Source organism: Leopardus geoffroyi, chromosome A1 (genome assembly GCF_018350155.1).
Source record: "Leopardus geoffroyi isolate Oge1 chromosome A1, O.geoffroyi_Oge1_pat1.0, whole genome shotgun sequence".
Lineage (NCBI taxonomy): Eukaryota > Metazoa > Chordata > Mammalia > Carnivora > Felidae > Leopardus > Leopardus geoffroyi.
The window spans coordinates 138,290,516-138,311,788 of NC_059326.1; the positions used below are offsets into that span (position 1 = coordinate 138,290,516).

At 41.5% G+C, this 21,273-nt stretch overlaps 1 protein-coding gene and 1 long non-coding RNA gene across 6 annotated transcripts in view; one reads left to right on the top strand and one right to left on the bottom strand.

Moving 5' to 3' along the window:
* The window catches only part of ARHGEF28 (Rho guanine nucleotide exchange factor 28), a 308,676-nt gene that overhangs the window by 177,076 nt on the left and 110,327 nt on the right, over window positions 1-21,273 (top strand). The window contains exon 1 of one of the 5 annotated variants that reach the window (XM_045495418.1): window positions 9,376-9,586. The exons of the other annotated variants lie outside the window; for them this stretch is intronic. Within the exon in view, the coding sequence (XP_045351374.1) occupies window positions 9,502-9,586 (85 nt within the window). The 5' untranslated portion in view covers window positions 9,376-9,501. Of the gene's footprint in view, window positions 1-9,375; window positions 9,587-21,273 lie in introns of those variants that run through there. 5 annotated transcript variants of the gene reach the window in all.
* On the bottom strand, window positions 7,942-10,216 carry LOC123606768. Its single transcript, XR_006716493.1, has 2 exons — window positions 9,646-10,216; window positions 7,942-9,476 (listed from the first exon to the last, which is right to left on the bottom strand). It is a non-coding gene; the product is annotated as an uncharacterized LOC123606768 (long non-coding RNA).

The window sequence follows — 21,273 nt, forward strand, 5'->3', positions numbered from 1 at the left end:
TGTGTCTTTATAATATTTTAAATAACTTTAACTTCACTCTGTGATTTTTTTTTTTTTTTTTGATACCTAGAACTTGAGAAGAAAACTGTGAGTAAGCTAGCTGGGTTTCATCCATGCTCTTGAGATCTGTCTGCAGATAAGATTTCTGTGATCCGATTGAGATAGGCTCACTGAGGTACCCTCAGTTGCACATGAGAGCCTCTCCCTAGGGTTACCTCTTGGGAACCTCTTAATTCCAAAGAGACACTATTTGTTTATGAAAAATTAAAATTAGTTTCAGGGTATCATCTTTAATGTTTAATTAGCTCTGTTGGTAACTTCACATAATAACTTAAAAGAAAGCGGCGTTTTAAGCATGACTTGACTTCTCCGTATCTCATTAAGTAAGTGATTCAGTATTTTAGTATGAATTCCACAAACGTTTAATGAACATAGATTCTGTACTTTACCTCATCCTTTAAAAATGTTTTAAGCTTTATTTTTTAGAATAGCTTCAGATTTACAGAAAAATTGTAAAGATAGTACAGGGAGTTCCCACACGCCCCTCTTCCCCATTAACATCGTATATTATGGTACACCTTTTTAAAATTGATTGATGCATTGTTATTGACAAAAGTCCATACTTTATTTAGATTGCTTTAGTTTTTATCTGATTTCCTTTCTGTGTCCCAGGATCCTATCCAGGATGCCATATTGTATTTAGTTACCATGTTTCCTTAGGCTCCTCTTGGCTGTGAGAATTCCTCAGACTTTCCTGGTTTTTAATAATCTTGACAGTTTTAGGAGTACTGGTCAAATGTTAGGTATAATTTCCCTCAATTGTTATTTTTCTAATTTTTTTTCCCATTATAAAATTGGGATTATGGGTTTGGGGAGGAATACCACAGAGGCAAAATGCCATTGTCATCACCTCATTGGTGTATGCTATCATTACTTTCACTGTTAATGACGACCTTGATTATCTGGCAGAGGTGGGTTTTGTCAGCTTTATTCACTGTAAAATGATTCTTGCCCACTACTCTTTGCATACTATACTCTTTGGAAGGAAGTCATGATGTTCAGCCCATACTTAAGGGGTGGGGTGTCATCTGTATACATCCTTGTGTGCTAATAATTTGGAATTCTCCTGCTTGGGGGACTTATACCCTTCCTTACCTATTTATTCAATCATTTATGTCAGTATAGATTTTTGGATATTTATTGGATAGTTGAGGTAATAATCTAGTCCTGCTTTATTGTTCAGAAGTGGTCCCACTCTGGCAATGGAGGAACTCTTCCAGTTGGCTTCTTTTTCCTTTGTACATATTTCTGTCATTGTGGGGTTTTGTTGTTGGTGTTTTAGGGGAGTGAACATACTCTTTAAGATACTCTGATGGTGGATACATGACACTGAATTTGTTAAAATTCAGAGAACTTAATGGCATACAGAGTGAACTTTAATATGGGCAAATAAAAAAAATAAGTTGGAGGATTCTATGATGGAGACAGAATGTGACAAAACAATTTAACTGTACTAAAAATGTATGAAATGCCTTACTGTAGGGGATGAGGAGAGTTCAGACCTCAATAACTTTGGAAATGAATAGAGTCTGTAAGATGAAAGGAAGCGGTACATAAACATTGTCCTCTAGGTGATGGAATTGTTGGTCCCGGGGATACAGGTTAACAATTATACCACTGTAAAAGTACCCTGGAAATGAACAATTAAGCAAATGGATTTTAGATAAGATTTTTATGTTGGAGTGGGAGTTGGTAGATAACCAAGGAGAGGAGGCTAGAATGATCTTTGTGCTAATGAATTAGAGTTGGACACATCAGTATGTACTCATGATTAGTTAACATGGACACGCATAGTTGCTTATAGAAATATTTGTAGATAAATGTGTATGCATACGTTAGGGCACACATGCAGGTATCTCCTTACTCTTTCAGTTGACAGGGCCTAGAAGTAACAATACTCTAGTAGCATATGTAAGATGAGCCACCCTTTATTTAAAACTAGGATTCTCCATTCTGTTTTGTGGGAATTTTAGCTTTAGAACTATGGCATTGATAGATTTAAGTTTACATTAGAACTAATTGTTTAAGTTTTTTTTGCCCATTTTATATCTCCTAGTTAACTTTTGGACATGCAAATAGTCATATAAAAGTCCATAGAAGAATAAGTTGAACTTTGAATGTTAAAATTGACTTTAAAAAGTAGGTTTATAAATAAGTTTGTGGCATATAAGAAACTTTTTTGGGAAGATTTGGGAAAATTGGAATTGGAAATTTATCAGAAAAAAACCTAAAATGTAGATGTTGCTCTCCCTAAGTGTCGTGGCTCTTTCTATCATGAAGGATCCCTTTGTCCTGAAGCTATGACAAGAAACTTGACTATCTGTCCACCCTTGCTCTGTCCAGCCTCATGGCTCATATCCTTGCTTTTCCCACCCCTAGGACCTCTCACATCTAGTGTCCACAGCTGCCTCTCCATAATACAGTCAAAATTCCTCATAATTCATTGTTCAGAAAAACCAAATGCTCATACTTTTTTCCTTTTAGGTTATGCCAAGGATTTCAAGGCCAAAAAAAAAAAAAAAAAAAAAAATAGGTCCACCAAGAGTCTTTTTTTTTTTCCTTAAGAGTATCATCTGAATAGAAATTGATCATTTTAGCCTTATTAACTGCTAGGGGAAGCATTGACAATATAGTTCTTTTTTTTTTTAAAAATGTATGTATGTATGTATGTATTCATTTAAATATAACTTATTGTTAAATTGGCTTCTATAAAACACCCAGTGCTCATCCCAACAAGTGCTGTTTCGAAGGGACATATGCACCCCAATGTTTATAGCAGCACTATCAACAATAGCCAAAGTATGGAAAGAGCCCAAATGTCCATCGATGGATGAATGGATAAAGAAGATGTGGTATATGTATACAATGGACTATTGCTTGGCTACCAAAAATAATGAAATCTTGTCATTTGCAACTATGTGGATGGAACTGGAGGGTATTATGCTAAGTGAAATTAGAGAAAGACAAACATCATATGACTTCACTCATATGAGGACTTGAAGAGACAAAACAGATGAACATAAGGGAAGGGACACAAAAATAATATAAAAACAGGGAGGGGGACAAAACAGAAGAGACTCATAAATATGGAGAACAAACAGAGGGTTACTGGAAGGGGTGTTGGGGGGATGGGCTAAATGGGTAAAGGGCACTAAGGAATCTACTCCTGAAATCATTGTTGTACTATATGCTAACTAATTTGGATGTAAGTTAAAAAATAAAATTAAAAAAATAGTAAAAAAAAAAAATTTAAAAAACCTATTTATTTATTTAAAGATAATTTGTCAAACTGGCTTCCATAAAACACCCAGTGCTCACCCCAACACGTGCCCTCCTCATTGCCCATCACTCACTTTCCCCTCCCTGCCCCCCACCCATTTGTTTGTTCTCTGTATTTAAGAGTCTCTTATGGTTTGCCTCCCTCCCTCTCTGTAACTTTTTTTTTCCCCCTCCCCCTCCCCCATGGTCTTCTGTTAAGTTTCTCAGGATCCACATATGAGTGAAAACATATGCTATCTGTTTTTCTCTGACTTATTCCATTTAGCATAATACCCTCCAGTTCCATCCACGTTGCTGCAAATGGCCAGATTTCATTCTTTGTCGTTGCCAAGTACTATTCCGTTGTAAATATAAACCACATCTCCTTTATCCATTCATCAGTTGATGGACATTTGGGCTCTCCCCATAACTTGGCTTTTGTTTGAAAGTGCTGCTATAAACATTGGGGTACAAGTGCCCCTATGCATCAGCACTCCTGTATCCCTTGGGTAAATTCCTAGCAGTGCCATTGCTGGGTCATAGGGTAGATATTTTTAATTTTTTGAGGAACCTCCACACTGTTTTCCAGAGTGGCTGCACCAGTTTGCATTCCCACCACCAGTGCAAGAGGGTTCCCGTTTCTCCGCATCCTCTCCAGCATCTATAGTCTCCTGATTTGTTCATTTTAGCCACTCTAACCAGTGTGAGGTGGTATCTGAGTGTGGTTTTGATTTGTATTTCCCTAATGGAGTGACACTGAGCATCTTTTCATGTATCTGTTGGCCATCTGGATGTCTTTGGAAAAGTGTCTCTTCATGTCTTCTGCCCATTTCTTCACTGGATTATTTTTTTTAAAAACCTGTATTTATTTTGAGAGAGAGTGTGTGAGTGGGGGAGGAGGGAGACAGAGAATTCTAAGCAGCCTTCTTGCTGCCATCACAGAGCCCAACCTGGACTTGATTTCAACGACTCTGAGATCATGACCTGAGACAAAACCAAGAATCAGACACTAACCGACTGAGCCACCCAGGTGCTCCTGACATGGTAATTCTTGAATATGTTGCTTCATGTAGAAATCTGCTTTCCTGTCCTAAATGTTCTGGATATTTTCTTCTTACACTATATGTGGATATAGTCATAATACAAGTAATATCATCCTGATGGATTTCTAGGGTATACCCAGTTTTTCCCCTTAGTATGGTGATAAAAAAGCTTTTGAAAGGGCATGCAGGTTTTTTACTCAAATAAGTCAAGGTAATTAAGGTAGGTAAGAAATAAAAAGTACTCTTATATATAAAATAAGATGGCTTTAGGAAATGGTGGCATCCTAGAATTCTAATTTATGGTAACAGTGTTTGTCCCGTGCTCCCAGTTGATGTCTGTTTTATAGGAAATCAATTTTATGGGCTCTGTTTATACACAATGCAGAAGTAGAGAGAAAAATTGTAATTCAAATGTCTGGCTGGCTCCACTCATGATGCCATGTCCCTGAGTGTGACACTGCTGATGTGAATGTCCTGTGCCACTGTCCTTCTCAGAGCACATCTTGAGCCCATGGATAGGAGCTGTGCTTTTAAAGATCCTTATTTTCTGTATAGCATGGCTTCCCAGTAAGAGCCAAGCATTTCACTTGGTGCATAACCAGAGTCACAATGTTCTCCAACAAAGAACTGCTTGTGTTGAACTCCAACAGATGACACGGTGCCTTCTAAAGCATTTTGAGGAAGATTCTGACCATCCCAGGCTCCATTACATTGCCTCTTCTGGCTGAAGTGAGCCAGGGTAGGCTTGTCCTGACATTAGGGGTTTTTGCCTCCAGCTCTTTGTGTTTTTTAATGACTTTCCCCCAGAATGCTGTCTAGCAGTGTTAGAAACTGTGGTCTCTGGTTGTTAGACAATGGAGCATAATAGGAAAAAAAAAATCTTCCTTTTCTTTCAGTCTTGGTATGATTGTCTGGGAACTTCTTTGCACATTAGCGTGTCTCACCTTAAGAGTCTAAATGCTCTGCTGGCTGAGCTAGCCAGGTACGCTGGCAGGTCTCAGTTTAGAAAAAGCTATCACTCCGGAGGACATAAGAATACTTCAGTGTCTATAATGTAGAAGAGAAATACAGCGAAAGGGAAACTTTATTTAATATTTAAGAGAACGTAATGAAAACTTAAGTTCTTTACTATTGCCCCATTTGATTCTCACAACTCTTTGTAGTATGGACGTTATGACCTCCTTTTGTATGAAACAAGTGAGGGTCGGAAAGTAACTTGGTTAGGGTTGCTAAATAAGTGACAGAGCCACTGTCTAAGCCTAGATACATAATGGCTCCCCAAACCCATGGTTTTTTTCTTTTTCTTTTTTTTTTTTTTAATTTTTTTACCTTTATTTATTTTTGAGAAACAGAGTGAGACAAAGCATGAGCGGGGGAGGGGCAGAGAGAGAAGGAGACACAGAATCCGAAGCAGGCTCCAGGCACAGAGCCCGACGCGGGGCTCAAACCCACGAACTGTGAGATCATGACCTGAGCCGAAGTCGGACGCTCAGCTGACTGAGCCACCCAGGCGCCCCTCCATGGTTTTTTTCTTTTCAGCATCTGACTGCTTAAGAATATGAGTATGACATGGGGCGCCTGGGTGGCTCAGTCGCTTAAGCGTCCCACTTTGGCTCAGGTCATGATCTCGCAGTCCGTGAGTTTGAGCCCCGCGTTGGGCTCTGTGCTGACAGCCCAGGGCCTGGATCCTGTTTTGGATTCTGTGTCTCCCTCTCTCTCTGCCCCTCCCATGCTCATGCTCTGTCTCTATTTCTCAATAATAAATAAACGTGAAAAAAAAGAAAAAAAAGAAAAAAAAAGAAAATGGGTATGACACAGCTCTCGCACTCCAGGAATTTTGGGGCTTATTGGAGGATGAGAAAATTGTACAAATATTATAATTCAAATCAAAATATAAATACCCTCTGAGGAAGATTAATTTTACCAAGATTGAAAGGTAGGTGGCATGCCATCATGACACGAGGAGAATGAAGGGAAGCTTCCCTTCTCTGTGGGTCTTGCAGAGAGCCGAAACTTCAGCAGCATCTGCCCTGCATGTTTGTCACCCAGTGGAGGTAATTTTTCTAAACAAAGGATTTTCTAATTACAGAAGGCACAGTAAGGCTGATGAAATCATTCACACCCTGGCATCATAATAGTTGTATGATAGCGGGTGAGAAAGTGGCCCTTGGGGGACCTACCATTGAATTCCTCCACCTGCAGTTGGAATCAGCCAGAGAAAGCAAAGAATTTAAGGCATTGAATGTGAACGAGATCTAAATAACATCTTGAATTGATTTAAATGCAGTCATATTGGTATAACAGGGGACAAAGTTGAGTACTCCAGGACACATGATAAATGACCCACATTTGGGAGAAGTTCTTTGGTGAGCAAGAAAATGAACTGGCCTAAAAATAGAGGGATGCAAACAATATTTTCTCTTTCATTTTATGTGTTAACTCAATGTTATATAGGTGGTCAGTGGCAGTAATTTCATTCTTTAAAAATATTGGTGCATCAAATAAGAATAGAAAATATTGTTAGGCTTCTCACATGTATTTTTTGGGTAGTTTTATTGTCAGAATAATTTTCATATCAATAATCAAGTGATATGTAATTGGTCACCAAGGACTGTGCTTTGGGGAAAACTAGATTAAGATGGATCTACTTGGCATCTCAGCTACTAGAAATGTGTTTTACAAAGACTTTATCATATTTCTCTTGGGATTGTCCTGACTTTCTTCTTATCTGTCACCGATGGTCAAGAAGGGAGCAGCTTTAGTAGTTTGTTGACCTGGGATCGATCCTGGTTAAGTGGCTCTAAAACTTAACCACGCATGGCAAATGAGAAAGATAATATTATTTCCTGGTCCAACACTTTCATTTCAGTTTGACGATTGTCTAAACAGGTGGACGTTCCCTTTCTTTGGTCTGCAGACCTCTCTGAGGCATCCAAGGATCTATGTACATCCGAAGTATTGCCCGGAACCTTGGAGAACAGTGGGCTTTGTCCACTCACCAGTACTGTTGTTTTACTTTTATTTTGTCAAATAAAGATACTATTGTGATGAGTAAAACACGATACTTTAAAACACTTAACAAAAAGCTACAGGAAGTCTTGTGAAGCTACCTATTTTCTGTGGCGTAGGGAATATTGTCAATGGTACGATAATAGCATTGTATGGTAGCTACAGAAGGTAGATCTACTGAGCATAACAAGAGTGTTCATTCAGTCTTCTACACCTGAAACTAATATAACATTGTGTATCACCTACAGCTGATTAAAAAAATTTTTTTTAAATACATATTTTCAATCAGGATATTAAAAATACTACAGAATGACATGTAAAGCTTCTCTATCCACAGGTTAAGTAAGTGTACATCATTCATTCATCATATGCCCACAGTGTCCCTGGTACGTTTCTAAGCTTTAAAACTTAGAGAATGAATAGAAACACTTACCTTCAAGATTTTATTTTCTTGCTCAAGATCCATGTGGACTAAAACTCTCTTACCTGGTACAAGGTTTGAGAATAATTTATTCTTAGAATTGCACCTAGCTAATTAAGAAAAGTATTTTTCAAATAAAAGGCCATGAAGTAAAACGTGTATTAATGTTTATTTTGACTCCGTTGTAATGCTTACAACTGTCTCCCAGTTGCATTTGGTTATATTTGTATGTGGTATTTATGTAGCAAACCATATAAAAACACAAGCGCGATTCATGTAATTCTAATTTTGATTTGAATTGGAAATTAAGTGGTTTCTCCCCTTGATCCAGTTCCATCTGGCCCTCTCACCTACTCCCCACCCAATCAGACGGGTTTAGCTGTTATGGAGCAGATTACGCATCTCTTTCTGACAGCGTGGCATGATCAAGTCAACAATTTGGGAAATAATTGTGGCGAAAAGGAATATTCAGTACGACACCTATTGCCATGCTTCAGATCTGCAGAGTCACGCAGGCCTTCACATCGTTTCCACAGTCTTAGTTTATTTGGGTGGCAGATGACGTCACCAAAGAAAACACACCGTTTCCTGCTATCAATAATACAAAATAAATGCTTAGAAGAGGCTCCCCTCTGAGACTTGGCGTGTGTTTTTTTTTTTTCTGCCACAGCTCTTGGCTGCTTTGCTTGAACTTCTGTGGGTCCCATGTATCGGTGTGCTTGTGGAGAGCAGGGAGGTGACTTTGCGTAGCGTTCGGTTTAGGTGGAGGTGGTGATGGGCTTGCACTGAATGCTAATTACCAGAGGCTCGTCAAGCGGAACCTGTAGGAACTCTTGGTTTGTGGTAACTTAGTCACTAGCTCTGTTGAGAGGGACTGTAGGGTTAGAGCCAAGCTCTAAAGGTACCCCAATCCTTAAGATTGAAGCCAAACTTCGTGGCAGCTGAAGAATGCCCCACTTGTGCTGAACACTAGGAAAGGACTTTGCATGTATTTAATGAGGAGCATTGTCTGTAACAGTAAAAGCTTCCAGCCACCGTAGCATTAAAAGTGAAGGGAGACTAGATTGTTAAGTGAATTATCAGAGTTGTTTCAGCCCTCGAATCTGAAAATCTGCCGGCACTGTCAATGCTATGAAAGAACAGATTGCTCTGGAAAACTCCTCGCCTTGAGTGTGATGGCTTTTATTTGCCCGTGTACTGAGCTCTCTGGCTGTCCACACTTGTAAACCTCAACCTTTACATCGCTGTGCAGGGTGGCTTTTCTGTAAACGATACTCCAGCTCTAGAACAAAACAAGTGCATTGGGAGGCTTTTCTTGAAGCACAGGCCGCTCTCTTTGAATTCAGTTACCTTTCTTCTTAATTTCCATTTCCAGCCACAAGAAGAGGGGAGTTAATGATTCATTTGCTCCCAGTGACCTTTTGAATAACTGGACTGTGATGTACCAATACAACCCTTAGCTGCCTCTCTCTCCCTTTTCACTTCCTTCGTTTGGCTTTAATATTTACAGCCTCCTTCTCAGTCTACATGCCTGGACGCCTGAAGGAAGCAAAACGTTTATTGCCTCTCCCTCCCCGTGTTCGGGAGCTTTTCACCCAGCCCCATTCCTTCCTTTGACATCACAGGGTAGACTCGCCTCCTGGCGGGGGACGCCCACAGTTCTTCCTGAGTCTCTCCTGTTGAATCTGTTGATTTAAGCAAAACAAAAAGATGGATTCGGACTCGGACTCCCCCTTTAACTACTCATGGCCTTCCTTCCCCAAAATGAAGATTCGGCGGAGGGCGTCCAAGCAAGGTAGATCCCGGAATCTTTTATTTCCCTCAGAGCCAAGCCAGGGGTTTTCGTATTCTTACCTTTCTTTTCCTCATTGCTTTGCCAGACTGTTGTCTGATGAACTGCAAGTTTATACATGTCTTTATAAAACTCTAACTCTCAAAATACTTTGCAGATAGGCTTCTGAGGTAAACCTGCTGGTTCTTAGGTTCCTTTCACTTTGACTCTGCCTTTGTGCTGAATTATGCACGTGCACTTCTCTTTTTTAAAAAAAAGTGCGTGGGGGGAGTTTAGTACAAGGTAAATATTTCGGACTCACTTTATCGGAGTTACCTTGGAGTTACCTTGATAATGGAGAGTCCTGTTGATTTAAAGAACTGTGTACATATTCAGTATCCAGTTTCTGCTTCTTTGGTGTTTGTTTTCAAGTGGGTGGTTTTTTTGTCTGTGTTTGTTTTTAATTCTTTACCTAAGAAAAGTGTTCCATTTTATACTGTTGATTTGATAGTCGTTCTAAGAAAGGGATTTTAAGGAAGCAGTTTAAACAAGAAAGCCTGTGTATCTCCAGGGGATATAGTCCTACATTACATTAAAAAGTTTATTAGTAATTACCAAGAGTACAAAACGCTTTACTGTCGGAGGAAAAGTCATTTATTTGTAGCATGATTAATAACGCAGTCAGTTTATACCACTTATTCCCCCTTGCAACTCATTCTTATCGTACAGTCCTTGGAAATCAAGGGACAAGTTAGTGTTAGGGTGCAGTGAGGTATCCTGAGTATTTACTGCACCATCCCTGGCCCTCAGCAGGTGGCATTTGTTGTTTTCTGAGGTTTACCAGAGCAGGAAAGGTAGTCCTCCATTCTGCCCCTTATCTTATGTGGGGAGTTATGTGGTTATGTTTTTAATTCAAGGACAAGGGAACATTTTCATGAGCTTGAAGGCAGAAGAGCTGTTTCTGAAAGCGGACTGTCCCTGTAGCATTGTTAGGGAGCAGAATTCTGTATTCTCTAGAACAGGATGACCTACGGAATCACCCTGGGCAAATTTTTGCTGAGAAAAATGGAGGCTGGCAGTTGTCAACATAGCTGGTTTGCCTCAAGGACCTTTTTCCTTCTAAAATAAAATAGAGGGGTGATATTGTGTGTGTGTGTGTGTGTGTGTGTGTGTGTGTGTGTGTGTGTGTTTGTGTGTCCCCTTTCTCTTTGGCTGGGGTCAAGGCCACCCCCAGGATTAACATTGGTCAGACATCCACAGGTGGTAGTAAGCCTCAACCTCAACAAAGTCCCCTTACGGCTCTGCTACCATCCTTGAAAATCTCGTACTGGGGACTTAAAAAATGTTGTACGACATTCCACTTTTCTGTTTGAGTTTTAAAACTTAATTTCTTCTTTGGGGCAAGGGACCATGATAAATGCAACTTACCATTAAATCGTTCAGGAGGAAAAACTTTACCTAAGAGAGAGCACAAGCATGTGCATGTAAAAGCAAGCTCAGGCATATACAGAAAATGGAGTAAAATGTTAACAATAGGTAAATCTGGGTAACGATAATATAATGGTGTTCTTTGTGCTGTTTTTCTAACTTGTCTGGAAGTTTGAAATTACTTCCAAATAATTAAAAAATGTTTTTCATGTTTATTTTTGAGAGAGACAGAGTGAGCTGGACAGGGGCAGAGAGACAGGGAGACACAGGATGTGAAGCAGGCTCCAGGCTCTCAGCTGTCAGCACAGAGCCCGATGTGGGGCTCCAACTCACAAATTGTGAGATTATGACCTGAGCCGAAGTCGGATGCTTAACTGACTGAGCCACCCAAGCGCCCCCCACCACCCCGAATAATTTTTTTATAAACTTCTAAATTACTTAAAGTGGGGGGAGATACACTATGTCATTAATTCTTTGGAGCGTTACTCTGGTATCGTGAGAACTGCTTGAAGGCAGGTTGCTGTTCTGTAGGATTATTAGATCTTTGTGCTCATTTAACCTCATTCCAGCTTGGGGAATAATCTTCATATGTTTTTGTGCCTGGCAGACTGAGTGGATGTCTATGTTTCTGGGGACCTGCATAGCCTCACAACCGGGAGAGATGTGGGATTAACGATGAGGAGGCCGGTGGAGAAGTTTGTGAGTCCACTGGGGGTGTAGGGCACACATTAATCACGCTGCCCTTTGAAATCTAAAATTGGAACACAGCCAGTGTGAGGTACAGCAAAAAGTCACAACATAGCTATGTTAAACTATATTAAACTCAGTTAAAGTGAAAGCTGGTACTTGGGATTCGAAAATCATAAACTATTTGCAGATAATAAATGACAAGTGGAAATAAAATTGATAGCAGAGAATCGTCTGTGTCTCCTGCTTGCTTTTTTCATTAAATGATGATGGCCAATGGGCGCCTGGGTGGCTGAGTTGGTTAAGCATCCAGCTCTTGATTTCAGTTCAGGTCATCATCTCATGGTTTGTGAGATCAAGTACCCATGGCGAACTCTGTGCTGTTAGTGCAGAATCTGCTTGGGATTCTTTCTGTTCCTTTCCCCTGCTTGTGCATGTGTGCATGCTCGCTCTCTCTCTCTCTCTCTCAAAATAAATACACTTAAATGATGACGGCCTAGTTGTGAAGAGTGGGTTTGGTCACACTGCAGTGTTGGCTCGACAGAGTCCCAGAACCATATGCCTTAGAGGTGACCTGGTCTCCCTGCCTCGTTTTATAGATGAGGGTTATGGGCCCAAAGAGGTGAAGTGATGGAGAATTATGTGTTCAACAGGCATTTCCAGAATAGCAGGCATTGTCGTAGAAGGTGGGGCAAAGTGGTGAACCCGACAGGTACTGTCCCTGCTTACAGGGATCTTAGCACTAAGGGTGGATTGCACATCTCACAACACCTGGGCATGCTATGTCTGTATACTGGAAGAAACACCAGGAAACTGGATTTTTTTCAGCCCAGTGGCCTGTTTGTGCCAGAACTGTGGTCTCTGGTCTCTTGTAGGGTGACCTAATTATCATTGGTCTTTAAAACTAAGGTGGCTTGTATTTCTTGCTCTTTCTTCTAGTTATCACCAACATCATTCTTAGAAGCTAAGTTCTGGTCACTTGGGAAGTCAGGAAGGAGGTTTGGAGACTTGGGATTTCTGCCTTATTAGCAAACTTCTCGTATTTTGTTGGTAATACTGTTTTTTTTTTTTTTTTTTTTTTGGTAAATATTTATTTTGAGATAGAGTGCACAAGCAGGGAAGGAGCAGAGAGAAAGAAAGAGAGAGAGAGGAGAGAGAGAGAGAAAGACCTAGAGTGTGAAGCAGGCTCCAGGCTCTGAGGTGTCAGCACAAAGCCCGATGCAGGGCTTGAACTCGTGAACCATGAGACCATGACCTGAGCCGAAGTTGGCTGCTTAACCAAGTGAGCCACCCAGGCACCCCAGAAATATTCTCTTTTATTCACTCTGATTTCTCTGTCCTGATCCCCCTAGTTAGTATTCTATCTTTTAACACTTCATCTTGTCCTTATTATCACCATTCTCTAATAGACACACATACACATTCCTGGCTTGTTTAGAGAGCTGGGAAAATAGAGAAGGTTTGGTAAAAACAGGAAAGCGAGATGAGCAGAAACCCACCAATACCTACATCCACTAAAAAGTGAATATAGTGCTTTCTTCCCCTCATGCTGTCAGCATGGAAGAGAAAAGGACTAACTTAGAAGCAGTACCTTTGGAAATGGCCACGTCTAGAAGGGAATGTGACGACATAAGCGGAGGGTGAAAGCATTTAAAAAACAAGCTGCCTCAGAAGTATCCTGGGATTCTTGAAAGTTGCCCCTTGTCATTTCATGGCCAGGACAGGCTGTACTGGGAGCCGTGTGGTTAATGATTGGGGTGGGCTAGAATCCTTGACCGTTCTGCTTCAGAGACTCGAGGAATGCCTGGACTCTTGTTTCGTTGGTTTCGGTAGGAGATTGAACCAAGGAAATTAATGTTTATAAATCAAAGGTGAAAAAATCCAGGGATTGGACCTTACCTAAGTTAACCATAATTATTCTTCAGTCTTTAAGATGTATTCTTTAATTCGCATCACCAGGGCCCAGAAAATGTTCAACTGTTCTTTGTGCGTTTCATCTACTTAGGCAACTTCTGTCACTCTCTCCTACTCCAGCTTATGTCCTGTGCCTCTCTAATTACACAAAGCATGAAAGAGTGCTTTTGCCCCCCTCTTTGCTCGTGAAAAACTGGTCTGGCGTTGCCAAAGGAGGCAGTGCCTATCAGAAAGCTTCACAGCCTTGGAGAGCTTAGACAGTACCATGTTTTCTGTAGCTATAGTCAAAATAAGATTTGTGTGGCACTTAATTAATCATCATAGCCACCGTTAACTAAGCTGTGGTAGGCGCCCTACATAAATGATACCTGATTCTCGAAATAACTCTGTAAGGTGGCTACTACCTCTGGCTTCCAAGCGAGGAAACTGAAGCTCAGTGAGTTTTAAAGTGATTCCTGTGGCTGTGCTGGGAAGTGCAGGGAACGGTAACCAATGGTGGAAAAAGGAAGGAGAGTGAATACACAAGTGATGTCCAGATGAAGTGTTTTTCACGCGACTTAGTTTGTAAAAGATCTGTATGTTAAATAGGTGCAGTTATCTGCTTCGTTTATTTGTTGGGGGCTGTGAGGCTCATAGTAGGGAAATGAGGGGTCCAAGATCAGAGCTAGTAAGTGAAGAGCCAGTCCTACATCAAGGACATTGACTTGAGAGGTTTCGTTCCTCTCGGGTTGTCGTACCCCTCTTGGTGGAGGAGAACTTCCGTGAGTAGCTCCCTACATTCAAAGGGTGCCATTTTGTCTCACCCTATTAGCTACTCCCTCTTCTGTGAATCGTTGACTAGAAAGAGAAGTAGCAGTGAAAACCCGGGAGGAGCAAAATGGTAGAGGGGTTTCTACGTCTTCGTAGATCCGTTCCCTTATGCATAGAGTAGTGCCACACGTTGTCCTTTGGGTGGGAAGAGATGAACCGATGTGTGCCGCGCTGGGTGCTGGGCTGAGGAGAGAAAGAGGCAGGGTGCCTTGAGAAGAGGATGGGATGGGGGAGCTTCCAGTGTGTCCTGGAAAGTTCACAGGTTTGTCTCAGACAGAAAGATGAAAGTTAGAGGGAGTGAGTTTGCTGGCAATGGAGACAGAATCATCCCAGCACTGTTTGGGCCTTTCCTGTGAGCTCATTGAGGAGGGCAGGTACATAGCCTGAAAAATAATCCCCTGATGCAGTGAGTATTCAAAGTACGATGACATTGCAACAGGTTGAAACGTAATTTTTAAAGGCGAATGACTTGTATATCATGGCCTTACTCGTTCTGGTCCATGTTTTCCTTTCTTCCTTTCACGAAGTTTCTTTGAACATACATGTAGACTTCCGTGTGCCTGTGTGTTCTCAGTTCTGGAATTCCCCAAAAGGATGCCTGACCACCATCGGGGGAATAGGTCACCACAGAAATCCTTATTGAGGAAGAGAAACATTTTATTGAAGGTGACATAACCTGCTAAGATTTTGTTGGTTCACAATGAAGACACTGTCTAACTGGAGAGCAGGGCGGTTTTAATTTCAGAGTCTGCTTGGAAACCTTGGTCGGCAGAGGAAAGGATGCCAGTTACGAGCCCCTTGCCAAACAACATAGGGAGCCTCATGGCTCCCTTTAGTTAAACAAATACTTGGCCACATATTTGAAACTGATTTTTTTTTTTTTCTTTTTGGGGGGGGTGGTTTAAATTCTTGGGCGAGGTGATTTCTACACTAATCCCTGTAAGTGGAAGGGAGGAACTATTCCAATTTATTACCCCATGGTTAGGGACTCCTCCCTACCTCTGAACTTTGGGGCAAGAACTAGTAGTTGTTTATTCAGATATATTAAGGCAGAAAGTGATAAATCCCATAGAAGTCAGGAAAAATTACCGTTGAAGTTCAAGGCAAAGAGAGCAGTTCAAGCTGAAGGATGTTGGTTTGAAAGGGCTGTCATTTTGATAGCCTGTGGTGACCTGGTGGGGTTTTAATAGGTAAGTGATCCCTCCAAAGGGGCAGAGTCAGACTACAAAGAATGTATTAAAGTGATGGAACATATCCCAGACCCATACACTGTTGACTCCTGGGGTTATGGACATGAAGAGTGACAGCAAATGTTGCATTGGCCTAGATAATTATTCTTGTCTGCCTACCATCCTCCTTCCCTTTGCTGAACATTCAGATTATTTCGAGGGTGGTCCCTCCATTGCTCTGGCCATAGGTCCAAATGATGCTGGCACCTTCTCATGTGACCTTGCCTTCTTCGATGCGGTGGGCTGGGCATCATCCCACTCAGACTGAACCAATCATAGCGCCTCTCCTTGGTCATTGAGAGTCCCTCTTTGGGATTCTTCAGACTGGGGTTAGGAGGGACATAGCGCCTTTCATGAGAGGCAGTGCTGGAAGGTGGGAGTAGAGGCCGTTTGCTGGGAGAAAGCAGTCTGTGGTAGGAGGAAACCCTGCAGACTAAGTGTAAAGAGAGAAGCAGTTGCGTGATAAGGTCCTGCTAGGTTCCAGGCCCTTGCTCTCTTCTCTGAGGTCCTGTTGTGGCCCAGGTGCCTCCCTCTCAAGGCTTGGTTGTTAAATTCCCTTGGTTCTGTGACATGTCCTCACATGCTTTCAGTAAATCTTTTCTCTCCCTCTTATTTTTATGAGATTATGTATGTAATCTCTCAACTTGTTCTGTAAGACACAGCTTGAAGGTTTTTTTTTTTGTTTTGTTTTCTGCAAGACCTCTGAATTCCCTGAGTTCATCATTCTTCTTAAAAATTTTTAGAATTTATTTTCTCATTACGATAAGTGTACTCTTTAATCCCCATCTCCTATTTCCCCCATCCATCCATCCACCTCCCCTCTGGTAACCATCGGTGGTTCTCTGTAGTTAGGACTCTCTTTCTTTCTTTCTTTCTTTCTTTCTTTCTTTCTTTCTTTCTTTCTTTCTTCCTACCTTCCTTTAATGTATTTTTTTTTATTGTGTGTGTGTGTATGTGAGAGAGAGAGAGATAGAGAGAGAGGCAGGCAGAGGGGCAGAGAGAGGGAGTAAGAGATTTCTAAGCAGGCTCCTCACTGTTAGCACAAAGCCTGATGCGGGGTTTGATTCCATGAACCGTGAGATCATGACCTGGGCTGAAATCAAGAGTCAGACACTTAACCTATTGAGCCACCCAGGTGCCCTGTGGAGTCCGTTTCTTGATTTGTCTGTCGTTTTTGTTCCTTCACTCATTTATTTTGTTTCTCAAATTTCACACATGAGCGAGCTCATATGGCATTTGTCTTTGTCTGACTTTCTTTGCTAAGGATTATAACCCCTTGCTCCATCCATGTTGTTCCAAATGACAAGATTTCATTCTTTTTAATGGCTGAGTGATAGTCCATTATGTATATACAGCACATCTTCTTTATCCATTCATCGATTGATGGACAGCTGGGCTGCTTCCACAATTTGGCTATTGCGAATGATGCTGCAGTAAACTTACCCTTGCCACTTTGGCTTTTGCATGTTTTTATAATAGCCCCTTCATTAGTGCATTGCAGCTAGTATTGAATGTCTCGCGCTAAGACACTGAATTCCTTGAGGACAGAGCCGGGTGACCTGTTTTCACAACTCTACTGCTTGGATCACAGAAAGCAGGCAGTAAATATTTAAAGCATATTTTGGCACAGATTTACTCACGCTGTACTCAGATACTTTTTCATTTTGTCTTGGTTCCTTTATTTTGCCTGTAATAGATCTGATATTGTTATGAAGTCCTATACTCCAGACGGTGGGGAGGGGAAAGGATGTATTTTAGTCTAATACAGAAAACTTGGTATGATGCAATAATAGAAACCATTATTTTCGCTGTTCAGTCTCTCCAAGTAAAATATCCAGTTTATCCGATTTCTTTCTGATCCTCCTCTTTCTGGCCAAGCTGGTATAGAATGTGATTTTTCTGGTGAGGATGGGGGCATTTAGAAGAGGCCTAATTTTTGAATGTCCCGTGGGTCCTCCTGGTATCTGCTACAGATCTGCTGGCCTGGGCTCTTCCCTAAGGCATGAATGTTTTTTATGGGGTGCCATGACATCTTTGACCAATGTCCTGCAACTGTATCCTCTCCCTGGTGTTAGTCTAGATTTCTCCTGGTGACTTCTCCTTCACTGACTTGGCCTCACCCTTGTTATACTATATAAAACTTGGAATCTCTGTCCCAGGCTGCTGGCTCGGGTGTTTCTCTAAAGATACCTGCTCCAGGGTCCTTTCCTTAGTGCCGTGGCGGGTCTGCGGCAGGCCACAAGTACTCTACTCAGCCATTAATACTCCTCTCACAGGCCTGTGGGATCTTAGGGACCCATTCCCCCCACTTAGGCAAGTGGGAGCAGCTCGGGAAAGCTGGCCCTGCTGTCTGACCTCACTCTCCCACTGAGTGTTCTTGGCAGTGGTTTCCCTTGTGATGGTGTGGGGCAGTCTGCAAGGTGGTCTCCTTCAGAGCCTCATGTGGAAGTACGAAAGCCCATCAACGCTGAGTTCCCCCCAGGCAAGGAAACCACATGTCTCATTTCATTGATCTCCTTTGCCAATGAAAACCCCGTTATGAACTGTAACAAATGTCATATCCAGCTATCATTCATACTAATTTACCCAGAGGTTCCCAGAGTTGCTCAGGATTCTGAATCCTTTCAGAAATCAAGTAGAGTTTCCCATCTGGGAGAAACCCAGAACAGTTAGGAGGAATGCCAAGCAGTGCTTGGCTTTCATCATTGATTGATTGATGGATTCATTCATTCAGTCGACATGTTGTTGTTGAGCACACAAAAATAAGTGAGAGGTATTTGGAAGCTGGTAAGAGAGTAGATTTTAAAAGTTCTCATCACAAGAAAAAATATGTGTATGACGATGGATGTTAACTGGACTTACTGTGAGCATTTTGCAATATATACAAATATCAAATCCTTGTTATTCACCTGAAACTAATGTCATTCATCCCCCCCAAAAGTAAAAGGATTTACGTTTTAGTGGAGAATTCTCCATTTCATTAACATAGTTCCTTTTTGGTAGTGGAACTTAGTTACTTTGGGGGATATTAAGTGGGGCAAAAACACATAGCTCTACAGATGGGTGCTGGAGAATTGGAGCTCCGTGTGGACTTCTGAAGTGGATATAATCATTTTTATGTGCCATTGGGTTTTTTTTTTCTATAAGATAATCCAGGATATGAATTATTCATAGGGTTTCTTGTGATGATGACATATAGGAGCATCTTCCTTATCAGTTAGTTTGTATTTTTTTCTACAGTTAACAGGAAAGGTCTTGTCAAAGTCCTGCCAGTTTATTTGACGTCTTTCACTTCTGTCCTGGTGGTTGTATGATGTGCTCCTTTTCTTCCCCTTCCGTTTACTTAGTGCTCCTTTGTGCAGACTAACTTGATTAGGCCTCAGCTACATCAAGAAGGAAAGGATTTGCTGGGCCACCTGGCTGGCTCAGTCGGAGGAGCATGAAACTCTTGATCTTAGGGTCTCGAGTTCGAGCCCCATGTTGAGTGTAGAGATGACTTGAAAAAAAAATAAAAATTTTTAAAAAAGGAAAGGAATTGCTGGTTAAGTCTAATCACAACACATGACTGAACATGTCCCAGATAGCTTGGGAGAAGCCAGGATGGAAAGGGTGGAAAAAAGTTACATAGTTAAACTGCTTTTGCACACATAAACATAGGTGCTCTTAAAGGCTACTTTGTGTTACTATAATTAGGAATGAGAACTTGGAAAGATTTGGGAGAAAATTGTTACTGTTCTCTAAGAACAATGTTTTCTTGCTCTCTTCAGCCTTCTCTGCATCCCCCCCCCCCCCCCCCCCCCCCAGCCTCTGGTGTATGACCAGGAAAAGGCCTATTCTCTTCTTGGATAATTTTGATAATGAGGTCTTTCAGAACAGCAGAATAGGGCTTCTTTTAGGATCTGATTTTAGAGTACCAAGTTGTAACTTGTTATTTAGAAAGGCTTTTAAATTGTTGTTCTGAGGGAGAGGGCTGGAAAAACAGCTTTCACCTCAGCACCTTTGGAATCCCTTGACTTTTGTCCTCAGTTCTTACTGTTAACAGAATAGGTCGAGAGGTCTGATCTTATCCCAGGGCTCCCTTTTCTTTCGCAGGATCCCAGGAGGCTGAGGAAGTTCTGAGGGTGAAGTAGGCATTTGGATCAACGTTAGAACCACTCTATTTTGGTAGATAGAGGTTCCCTGGATTCTCCCAGGCATGCCTTGGTGTACACGCACATCTTCGGAGTAACTTCATTTTTCATTATGACCCACAGGAAATTCCTGGGCAGGGGATAATTTTAGAATGTGGATGGCTCTTTTCTGTAACCTCAAGTCCAACTCAGAAGGATGAGGCCAAGAGATTTTTCCAGGCCAAGACTAATATCAGGAAAATCCTAAGAGAAACTTAGAGGAAGAACAAGCAAGGAGATAAATGACAGTCTAGCCCTGAAAATGTTCCTTTTCACTTAGGACGGTGAGTGTTTTTCATCCTTGTGGAACACCCGGAGACCAGTGACAGAAAGGGCTACTGTAAGTTTCAGAAGTCGGCAAAAGTTCTCTTTCAAGTTGGGAATCAGGGGCTGGTGTGCTGCAGTGAGAAAGGCTGTCTCATTGGGCACCGTTTGCATTCTGGTTCTGTCACTTAACAGCTTTAGTGGGTTAGTCATTCTCTTTGGGCCTCACCTTCCTTGTCTACAAAGCCAACACGATAACATCTCAGGTGGCTAGGGAGAGTTGGGCTCGCAGATGGGCCAGAACAGTCCTATGTACTCCTGCAGAAAACACTTCCAATTAATGCATTTACATGGGTATTATCTGATACGGTTGGTTTACCGATTACCTGGTATTTTGCCTGAGATTCCACAGCCGTTCTTTCACATCGGCACATTTTTAAGCCACAGCCCATGTCTTCCTTTGTTTTACGTGTAAAAACGGTTACCGTTAGAACTCTAGAAAATATGGAAAGTAAAGAGTCGAAATTAAAAGCCACTTTGTTGTACTCCATTACCTAGAAGAAAGCAGCTAACATCTCCGTGTGTCTCTCCAGTCTTGCTGTCAGTTACCTTGTAGGTTGTTGTGTGGCTGAACAAAATGAAATCCTCTACTTACTGTTCTATGAATGTTTTCTCAGTGAGACTCAGACTGTCTTATTCCGGCAGCAGATCTACAGAGGCAGAAAGCATGGGCTCAGGAAGTGGACAAACACACGTAGGCACAAGTCATATTGTAACACATTAATGAAAGTTCCTGATGGGAAAATGCCAGACATTGCTGAAATGCCATTTTATTTAGCTCAAGCGCGATACTCCGTAAGCCCAGTTATTAAATAAAGTATTTTGAACCAGCTAGCAGAGTGCCTGCGTGGAGCTGCCGATGACTAGTTTGGGGAAGTTATTTAAATGGCACCACGGTTTCTTACTCTGTAAAATGGAAATAAGAAATAGTACTGTTTCAAAGGATCGTTCTGAGGACCAAACGAGCCATTAAATGGAAATGATACAGTGCCTGGTTTAGAGAAAGCATCGTATCAGTGTGAGCTGTAATAGCAGTGTTATCTAGTATAATTACCTGTTATAGAGCAGGTGTTTAATAGATGCTGATTCTTGGAGTACCTAGTGTTTTTCTTCTCTCCATTTTAATGTTTTGGGTTTCTTTCCCCTGATT